Raw genomic sequence first — 11,108 nt, forward strand, 5'->3', positions numbered from 1 at the left:
CAATCGCGGGCCACGCCCCCGTTTCGTCACTGAGGGGGCATGCCCAGCGCTCTGTGAGCTGCTGGCATGCCCTCTCTCCCTCTGTCTGCGCTGAATAGACGCTGTGCGCATGCGCACAGCGTCTATTCACTACTGCTCTGCTGCAGTGACTGTAGGAGACTCCCAACTGCCCCCCCCCATCGCGGGACACTGCGGGAGGTATGCATATATGGCACTGGGGGGGCACTGAGGGGGCATATATGGAACAGGGGGGGGGCACTGAGGTGGCATATATGGCCTGAGGGGGCATATATGGCACTGGGGTGGCACTGAGGGGCATATATGGCACTGAGGGGGCATATATGGCACTGGGGGCACTGAGGGGGCATATATGGCACTGGGGGGGGCACAGAGGGGTCATATATGGCACTGAGGGGGCACATATGGCACTGCGGGGGGCACATATGGCACTGCGGGGGGCACTGAGGGGGCATATATGGCACTGAGGGGGCATATATGGCACTGGGGGGCACTGAGGGCATATATGGCACTGGGGGGGCACTGAGGGGGCATAGATGGCACTGGGGGGCACTGAGGGGGCATATATGGCACTGGGGAGGCACTGAGGGGGCATATATGGAACTGAGGGGGCATATATGGCACTGGTGGGGCACTGAGGGGGCATATATGGCACTGGGGGGGCACTGAGGGGGCATATATGGCACTGGGGGGTACTGAGGGGGCATATATGGCACTGGGGGGCACTGAGGGGGCATATATGGCACTGGGGAGGCACTGAGGGGGCATATATGGCACTGAGGGGGCATATATGGCACTGTATGTGTACCTGGCACATGGGGGGCTATATTTGGCACTGGGGGCACGTGAGCACCTGGCATTGTGGGGGAATATCTGGCACTGGGGGCATATGTGGCACTGGGGGCATGTGAGTACCTGGCACCGTGGGGGAATATCTGGCACTGAGGACATATGTGGCACTGGGAGCACAGCCCTAGCAACAAGCACTACCCCCTAGCAATGAGCATGACACCCAGTGCATGAAACCCCTGGCAACGAGCATGACACCGAGTGCATGAAACACCTGGCAACGAGCATGACACCCTGAGCATGAAAACCCCTGGCACCGTGCATGGAACCAAGAGCATGAAACCCCTGGCAACGAGCAGGTAATTTAAAAGTAATTAGAAGCCTTAATGTAGGACTTAATGTGTAATGGGCATTACGGTGTGTGGCATAATGTATCACGGACATTGCGGTGTGTGTCAGAATGTGTCACAGGCATTACGGTGTGTGGCAAACTATATCACGGGCATTGTGGTATGTGGTATAATGTCTCAGGGGCATTGCAGTGTGGCATAGGGTATAACGGGCATTGCGGTATGTGTCACAGGCATTACGGTGTATGGTATACTAGATCACGGGCATTGTGGTATGTGGTATAATGTCTCAGGGTCATTGCAGTGTGTGGCATAATGTATAATGGGCATTGCGGTGTGTGGCATAATGTGTCAGGCATTACGGTGTCTGTATACTATATCACGGGCATTGTGGTATGTGGTATAATGTCTCAGGGTCATTGCAGTGTGGCATAATGTATAACGGGCATTGCGGTGTGTGTCAATGTATCACGGACATTGCGGTGTGTGGTATACTATATCATGGGCATTGTGGTATGTGGTATAATGTCTCAGGTTCATTGCAGTGTGTGTCATAATGTATCACGGACATTGCGGTGTGTGTCATAATGTATCACGGACATTGCGGTGTGTGGTATACTATATCATGGGCATTGTGGTATGTGCTTTAATGTATCAGGGGCATTGCAGTGTGTAGCATAATGTATAACGGGCATTGCGATTCCTGTCATAATGTGTCATAGACATTACGGTGTGTGGCATAATGTGTCGGGGGCATTACGGTGTGTGCATATTGTGTCATGTGCATTATTGTGTGTGGCATAATGTCTGAGGGCCTTTGCAGTATGTGGCATAATGTATACTGGGCATTACTATAAGGAGGAAAAATGACAAATAATGGAAGGGGCATGAATCAGGATTATTTTTCTTTCCTGTGGTGGCTAACGTCTGGGCGTGCAGGTTGCAAAAATGGGGTATAAGGTAGTCCATTCCTGCAATGCCACGCCTCTTTATGCGAAGCTGCGCCCATTTAAACAAAACCACGCCCCTTTTTGGCGCCGCGCGCCTTCGGCGCGCACATGTTTGTCCCTTTCCTAGTGCCAATTATGGGGGGGGGGGCGCCGAAGAATTTTTGGGCTTGGGGGAGAATAATTTCTAGTTACGCCACTGAAGACAGGGATAATATATTGCTAACATTGAGCATATTTAAGACGTTGTCTTATATATAAAGGATGCACAGAGGGATATTTGCCGGCTGGCATCCAGAATTAATGCAATGTCCATTCTGCCAGGAGGGTATTAGAAACCCGGCAGTGGACAGGTGATGCTGCCTGTAAAAGGCACATGGAGATTCTGCCTTATAAGGGTGAGGAATTGTTTGGGGATGGTCTCTGGGACCTCGTATCCACAGCAACAGCTGGGAAGAAAAATTTTTACCTCAGGTTTCCACACAGCCTAAGAAAGCACCGTATTTTCAGGTACAGTCCTTTCGGCTTCAGAAAAGCAAGCGGGTCAAAGGCGCTTCCTTTCTGCACAGAGACAAGGGAAGAAGGAAAAAAGCTGCACCAGCAGCCAGTTCCCAGGATCAAAAATCTTCCCCCGCTTCCTCTGAGTCCACCGCATGACGCTGGGGCTCCACAGATGGAGACAGGTGCGGTAGGGGCGCGTCTCGGGAACTTCAGGGACCAGTGGGCTTGCCCACAGGTGGATCTCTAGGTTCTGCAAATAGTATCACAGGGATACAGGCTGGACTTCGAGGCGACTCCCCCTCGCCGTTACCTCACATCAGCCTTGCCGGCTGCCCTCGGAGAAAGGTAGTACTGGCGGCAATTCACAAGCTGTACTTCCAGCAGGTGAAAGCAAGGTACCCCTCCTTCAACAAGGCCGGGGTTACTATTCCAAAATGTTGTGATACCGAAACCAGAGGGTTCGGTGAGACCCATTCTAAAATTGAAAGCCTTGAACACTTATATACGAAGGTTCAAGTTCAAAATGGAATCGCTCAGGGCGATTAATGCAAGCCAGGAGAATTTCATGGTATCACTGGACATCAAGGATGATTACCTGCATGTCCCTATTTACCCTCTTCACCAGGAGTACCTCAATATTGTGGTACACGATTGTCATTACCAATTCCAGACGTTGCCGTTGGTCTGTCCCCGGCACCGAGGTATTTACCAAGGTAATGGCCGAAATAATATCCCGTACTTGGACGATCTCCTTATAAAGGCGAGGGCCAGGGAGCAGTTGTTCGTCGGAGTAGCACTATCTCGGGAAGTGCTACAACAGCACGGCTGGATTCTGAATATTCCAAAGTCGCAGCTGGTTCCTACGACGCGTCTACTGTTCCTGGGTATGGTTCTGGACACAGAACAGGATAAAAAGGGTTTCTCCCGGAGGAGAAGTCCAAGGAGTTGTTGTCTCTAGACAGAGACCTCCTAATACGTATACAGGTGTCGGTGCATCAATGCACGCGAGCCCTGGGAAAGATGGTAGCTTCTTACGAAGAAATTCCATTCGCCAGGTCCCATGCAAGGATTTTCCAGTGGGATCTGTTGGACAAGTGGTCCGGGTCGCATCTTCAGATGCATCGGCGGATAACCCTGTCTCCAAGGGTCAGGGTGTCGCTGTTGTGGTGGCTGCAGACATCTTCTAGGGGGCCGCAGATTCGGCATACAGGACTGGGTCCTGGTGACCACGGATGCCAGCCTTCGAGGCTGGGGGGCAGTCACACAGGGAAGGAACTTCCAAGGCTATGGAAAAGTCAGGAGACTTCCCTACACATAAATATTCTGGAACTGAGGGCCATTTACAATGCCCTAAGTCAGGCTAGACCCCTGCTTCAACACCGGCCGGTGCTGATCCAGTCAGACAACATCACGGCGGTCGCTCATGTAAACCGACAGGGCGGCACAAGAAGCAGGATGGCGATGGCAGAAGCCACAAGGATTCTCCGATGGGCGGAAAATCATGTGTTAGCACTGTCAGCAGTGTTCATTCCCGGAGTGGACAACTAAGAAACCTCCACCCGGGAGAGTGGGGACTTCATCCAGAAGTCTTCCAAATGATTGTACACCGTTGGGAAAGGCCACAGGTGGACATGATGGCGTCCCGCCTCAACTAAAAGTTACAAAGATATTGCGCCAGGTCAAGGACCCTCAGGCGATAGCTGTGGACGCTCTGGTAACACCGTGGGTGTACCAGTCGGTGTATGTGTTCCCTTCTCTGCCTCTCTTACCCAGGGTAATGAGAATAATAAGAAGGAGAGGAGTAAGAACTATACTCATTATTCCGGGTTGGCCAAGAAGAGCTTGGTAACCAGAACTCCAAGAAATGATCTCAGAGGACCCATGGCCTCTGCCGCTCAGACAGGACCTGCTGCAGCAGGGGGCCTGTCTGTTCCAAGACGTACCGCGGCTGCGTTGACGGCATGGCGGTTGAACGCCGGATCCTGAAGGAAAAGGGAATTCCGGAGGAAGTTATCCCTACGCTATTTGAAGCTAGGAAAGAAGTGAACGCAAACCATTATCACCGCATATGGCGGAAATATGTTGCGTACTGTGAGGCCAGGAAGGCCCCAAAGGAGAAATTTCAGCTAGGTCGATTTCTGCACTTCCTACAGTCAGAGGTGACTATGGGCCTAAAATTGGGTTCCATTAAGGTCCAGATTTCGGCTCTATCGATTTTCTTCCAAAATTGAACTGGCTTCACTGCCTGAAGTTCAGACTTTTGTTAAGGGAGTGCTGCATAGTCAGCCCCCGTTTGTGCCTCCAGTGGCACCGTGGGATCTCAACGTGGTGTTGGATTTCCTGAAGTCGCATTGGGTTGAGCCACTTAAATCCGTGGAGCTATAATACCTCACGTGGAAAGTGGTCATTCTGTGGGCCTTGGCGTCGGCCAGGCGTGTATCAGAATTGGTGGCTTTGTCATACAAAAGCCCTTATCTGTATTTTATATGGATAAGGCGGAATTGAGGACTCGTTCCCAATTCCTTCCTATGGTGGTATCATTTTTTAATGTGAACCAACCTATTGTGGTGCCTGCGGCTACTTGGGACTTGGAGGATTCCAAGTTACTGGATGTAGTCAGGGCCCTGAAAAGTATATGTTTCCAGGACAGCTGGAGTCAGGAAAACTGACTCGCTATTTCTCCTGTATGCACCCAACAAGCTGGGTGCTCCTGCTTCTAAGCAGATGATTGCTCGCTGGATCTGTAGCACGATTCAACTTGCACATTCTGCGGCTGGACTGCCGCACCCTAATTCTGTAAAAGCCCATTCCACGAGAAAAGTGGGCTCTTCTTGGGCGGCTGCCTATACAACTTTGCCGAGCTATTACTTGGTCGGGTTCAAACATTTTTGCAACAGTCTACAAGTTTGATACCCTGGCTGAGGAGGACCTAGAGTTTGCTCATTCGGTGCTGCAGAGTCATCCGCACTCTCCCGCCCGTTTGGGAGTTTTGGTATAATCCCCATGGTCCTTACGGAGTCCCAGCATCCACTTAGGACGTTAGAGAAAATAAGATTTTACTCACCGGTAAATCTATTTCTCGTAGTCCGTAGTGGATGCTGGGCGCCCATCCCAAGTGCGGATTGTCTGCAATACTTATTTATAGTTATTGCTTAACTAAAGGGTTATTGTTGAGCCATCTGTTGAGAGGCTCAGTTATATTTCATACTGTTAACTGGGTATAGTATCACGAGTTATACGGTGTGATTGGTGTGGCTGGTATGAGTCTTACCCGGGATTCAAAATCCTTCCTTATTGTGTCAGCTCTTCCGGGCACAGTATCCTAACTGAGGTCTGGAGGAGGGTCTTGGTGGGAGGAGCCAGTGCACACCAGGTAGTCCTAAAGCTTTCTTTAGTTGTGCCCAGTCTCCTGCGGAGCCGCTAATCCCCATGGTCCTTACGGAGTCCCAGCATCCACTACGGACTACCAGAAATAGATTTACCGGTGAGTAAAATCTTATTTTTGTAGACTTTGCCTTTATTATATCTTGGAAAGTGCAGGTATTCCAGGCAAATGTAAGGCAGTGCTCCAGTTTCAAAGTAGTGTGCTCTAGTGACCTCAGTGAGTTGGTTAATAATGATAGCTAAATAATAATAATAATAATACTAATATTATTAAATCATCATCATTATAGGGATTTTACTGTGAGCTACTCTTATAGTGTGGTCTAATTATGATTACGCTAGTGAAAACAAAAGTTACTAAGTGGACATAAAAAGGAAGACTTCGTTATTTTATAAAAGTTTTTTTTAAAATACAAAACAAAATGCATTTAATTGCTTAATTAGCTAATATTTTTTTTAAAATGTCCCCAAAATTAAATTTTCAAATTATGCAAGTAAGAGCTATTTAAAACTGATTCAGTATAATGTTTTAAGACTGTTTAGAACAGTAGATTGCAAACATAGTAATTATTGGTGCAGTATAACAATTGTGACCCAGAAGTTCAAATTTCCATTTTAAAGGGACTGAGACATATTTCTTTGTGTCTCAGTTCACAGAGATATCAGACAGATTGCTGAGATGCTGCAACACAGATATTGATGTCTTATTCAGGGAGATTGACCAATCAATTGCTGTAAATCGCAATGCTGTCCATCAGCTAGAAGAGAATTTGAATCCAAAAATTGGCGAAGAGGAATGGGAAAAAATACAAATACAGGTGAGGTTGTCATATACTCTAATTATACAAAAATACCCACTAATCCATATCTATCTGACTAGCTTTATACACAGATATGTCCTCATACATCTTTGCTGCAGCCACATCAAACAGCCCCTCTTGGAATGCCAGGTTGTGTGAGAATCTATTAGTGTCTGGCATATTTTTTGCCGAAAATGCATCTTATTTGCAGTGTGACTAGGACTCATAAGGAGACTATGGTGGTCATTCCGACCAGATCGCTCGCTGCAGTTTGTCGCAGCGCAGCGATCGGGTTGGTACTGCGCTTGCGCCGCAGTGCGCCGATGCATGGCAGTCATCGTTGCCTAACAATCGCCTCTGAGACAAAGGAGGTCGCTAGGCGGGAGGGGGCTGAACGGCGGAGTTTAGCCGCCGTTTAGGGGGAGCGGTCCGGCCAACGCAGGCGTGGCCGGACCGTTGGGGGGAGCGACGAGTAACTCCCGGCCAGCTGCAGGAGCTGCGCTGGCCGGGAGTTGCTCCTCAAATACAAAGGCATCGCCTCTGTGTGATGCTTTTGTATTTGTGCAGGGGGGGGGGGCGGGGCGGAACTGACATGCGGGGCGGACTAGCCCTGTGCTGGGCGTCCCCCCGCATGTCTGAGTTAACGATCGTCGCTGTGCTAAACTTAGAACAGCTATGATCAACGCAGAATGACCCCCTATGCTGCTTAATTTGATATATGACACTTGTACGTATATCTGTGTGTGACTGAGGCTCTGAATCTGTACACAAAGTGCTACAATTTAGCAGCCGCAGCTGTTTTCCAATACAAGTTCTGTTCTGCACAGACTCACACAATATACTTGTGTCATATATCAAATTAATCAGCACAGTCTCTGCATTGCGAATAAGACACATTTTTGGCAAAAAAATTCACTCAACTTTAGCAGTGTTGCACGGGACTTGGTAGCTCACTCCCGCCAGGCATCCTGTGCTGCATGGTGTATTGAGGCTTGATGTATGCGGACACAGCTGTACATAAATACCTTATAGTGCCACTGCTGTCTTCAAGATGATGCTAGCAATGTATTTATTACCGTCAGGATGCGAAATACACATCCATTTCCGTTTGCAATCCCTAGCACTAAACTTAGACTATTCACCTCTATTAGATTGGCTAGCTTCTCCAGCATCAATCACCCCGCCCACAGGAAACCACACCATTATAAAACCTAACGGTCCACCCCACCTCTATACTAATTGGCTGGTATTAAACCTGTATTTCCTCTCCCCGAGACAGCTCCCTCATTTTATATATAAAGCTGACCTGAAAGCAGCCCTACCCCGAGACATACCAGCAGGAGAAAGATCAGTATCTCTGCAAACCCTGTGAAACAAGAGGGAGCAGATTTCCTAAACATATTTGACCTATTAAGATAAGAGTATGATAAAAGGAAAATCGCAGACCTCAAATTCCAGTCTTCAACAATTTCCAAATTTTATATATTACGTTTCCCAAACGCCGCTATTACAGTACAGGTTTTAAGGATATCCATTCTTGGCTAAAGATGGAAAATCTGGATTAAGTCACCTGTGCTCAAGCATGGATAGCCTTAAAATATGGACCGTAATGGCAGAGTTTGTGAAAGTTCAATAACAGATCTTCATTAGGAACTTTTCCTTTTATTACACCTGGATGTATTCAGATTGTCGACATTCAATTAGGTTAGATTGGAATTAGGGTTAGGCTGCGTTTATGGTTAGACTTAAATAGTAGTGTCAACATTCATAAGGTGAACATAATGAATAGGTGGACTTTATGCCGTTGTCGACATTGTGTCATATCACACCCTGGTCCAGATTCTTATTTTGAAGTAAAGAGAAAAAAAAGTAACTTTGTATCTAGAACAAACCATTGGCCTAATTCAGATATGCAACAGCAAACTTTTTCTCTAATGGGCAAAACCATGTGCACTGAAGGTGGGGCAGGTATAACATGTGCGGAGAGAGTTAGATTTGGGTGGGGTGTGTTCAAACTGAAATCTAAATTGCAGTGTAGAAATAAAGCAGCCAGTATTTACCCTGCACAGAAACAAAATAACCCACCCATATCTAATTTTCCCTGCACATGTTACTGTATATCTGCCCCACCTGCAGTGCACATGGTTTTGCCCATTAGAGAAAGATTTTGCTTTTGCGATCAGGTCTGAATAAGGCCCCATGTCACCATGCAAGTGGAGCAAATACATTGATATTGTTTCTGTGCAGGGTAAATACTGTCTGCTTCTGCATGTAGCCCACAAATGTTGGGCAGCTTTATATTTACACTACAATTTAGATTTCAGTTAGGACACATCACACCCAAATCTACAGTAAATCTCTCTGCACATGTTGCATCTGCCCCATCTGCAGTACAACATGGTTCTGCTCAGGGGCAGTTACTTGCTTTATTTTGATTTCGTTTCAAATCAGAATCAGGCCTCCATTGGACCAATATTTCAATTGATAGTTTGAATTTCCATCATCATCATATGAAACTGTGACGCTCCCCATATATTTTGTTCCTAGGTATAATTTTTTTGTACCACCAAAGATAAAAACTGCTTACACACATACAGTATGCTTCCAGTAAAAATGAATGTAATTATCATTCCTTGCTTTTCACTTTAGCAATATCCTACTGGTGAAACTTTTACATTTAAAAATGTCATTTAATTCAGGATATAAATGAGAATATTGCATATGCATCACGATTGTAACCACTGATAGTTTTTGTCAAAGAATTCTGTGATCAGACCAACCGAGCGCACATTGGGCTTCATTCGGATGTGGTTGCTGCTGCTATCTTTTGCCGTAGACAATTGCGATTAAATGCTAATATGGGCAGAAGCTAACCTGCACATAGGAATGCCCACTGCTGTTGCATAATTTCCGTTTGGCGGCGTATAATTGCTGATATATCGTTACCTTCATCACAAATCGGAGTCATGTCGCAGAGTCTGAGTGCCTCTGTAGACGCCCAGGCTGAGCTGCTCTCCTGGGACGCAGAGGGCTCTCCAGTAACAAACAAAAAAAAGCCATGACAGGCCCACATTTACCCGGCAACTCCCCGTTACCACCCCCAAACGCTGGCTACATGTCACTTTCTTTGCGACTAATACCGCGACCGCTGCGGCTCAGACATGCACAGAAAGAGCATTGACCGATTTGCGTACAATAGCCGCTTTGCAACCGCATCTGAATTAGGTCCATAGTTTTGTGTGGGCATAGCTGTTAAATTCTATAATGTATGTTAAAGCTGTATAATATGGTTTCATCAGCATGTTTTGTTATCTAGGCTGTTCGTCAGGAAATATTTGACTGTCCTATATGTATCATGCCTCTGTATCACAATAATGAAGAGCACAGAAGCCACCGTCCGGCCGTTCTCCTGTCCTGCTCTCACATGTTTCACCATGCTTGTCTTCAGGCATTTGAAGACTTTTCTGTTGGAGAATTCCACGTTTGCCCTTTGTGCCGTTCTCCGTACCAAAAGAAAATATTCTCCTGTTAATGTTTTATATGGAGTGAAGACAAATAAACTTTCTAGGTGGCATACGTGTCCCGGTAATGTTATATAGATTTGACAGGTTTAAAAATTGGTGTATTAATGATTTATTTTGCATTTGGCTCATTTCAATACATATTTCATTTAAAAGTACAACATTTTTGCACAAAGCCTTAATATAAACTTGTACACATCTGTTTGCTAGAAACTTAGTTTTTTGCTATAGTACTACCAGGGCCGCCTTAACAGCATAGTAGGCCCTGAGCAAAGCAATATACTGGGGCCCCTATCCTGTACTTGACTACTCTACTAGAATGGTCAGGAGGCTCCCAGAAATCGGGTGGCAGTCTACTTGCACATCCCAGCAGCTGTCCGCTAAGGGAGAAAAAGTGGGCGACCTGGTGATACGATTTGCGCTGAATTGCATAATAGTAGCATTGCATAGCGGTGTATAAGGTTGTGATGACGCAACTGGATCTGCACACCCCTAGACCGACCCCTTGGCCTGTTAACCCAACCTCCTGGAGGAAGCAGCCAGTACGTCGGCAAGTATGCCTTATCCACCCAAGAATAAATTAAATAAAAATTCACAACCTTCCCCTCCTGCGGTCTCTCGCTGTCTCTTCTCAAATACATCCATACAGCTAATGGCTGTCAGCACTAAGATGGCAGGGCTAGCGGAAAATATGGTCATACATTCAGGTGCATAGTGTGATCAAATTTCTGCATCTAAAGGGCACATCGCAGCTAAATAGTAACATAGTAAATGAGGTTGAAAAAAGTCAAGTTGTCC

At 46.9% G+C, this 11,108-nt stretch overlaps 1 protein-coding gene across 3 annotated transcripts in view; it reads left to right on the forward strand.

Moving 5' to 3' along the window:
- The window catches only part of RNF32 (ring finger protein 32), a 169,821-nt gene extending 159,403 nt beyond the window's left edge, over window positions 1-10,418 (forward strand). For 2 of the 3 annotated variants that reach the window (XM_063924831.1, XM_063924830.1), the window contains exons 8-9: window positions 6,640-6,807; window positions 10,106-10,417. In XM_063924831.1, coding sequence (XP_063780901.1) covers window positions 6,640-6,807; window positions 10,106-10,321 — 384 coding nt within the window. In that variant the 3' untranslated portion in view covers window positions 10,322-10,417. Of the gene's footprint in view, window positions 1-6,639; window positions 6,808-10,105 lie in introns of all 3 variants that reach the window. The other variant, XM_063924832.1, reaches the window with a different exon arrangement.
- Window positions 10,419-11,108: the final 690 nt, after the last annotated feature.

This window comes from Pseudophryne corroboree, chromosome 5, assembly GCF_028390025.1.
Source record: "Pseudophryne corroboree isolate aPseCor3 chromosome 5, aPseCor3.hap2, whole genome shotgun sequence".
Lineage (NCBI taxonomy): Eukaryota > Metazoa > Chordata > Amphibia > Anura > Myobatrachidae > Pseudophryne > Pseudophryne corroboree.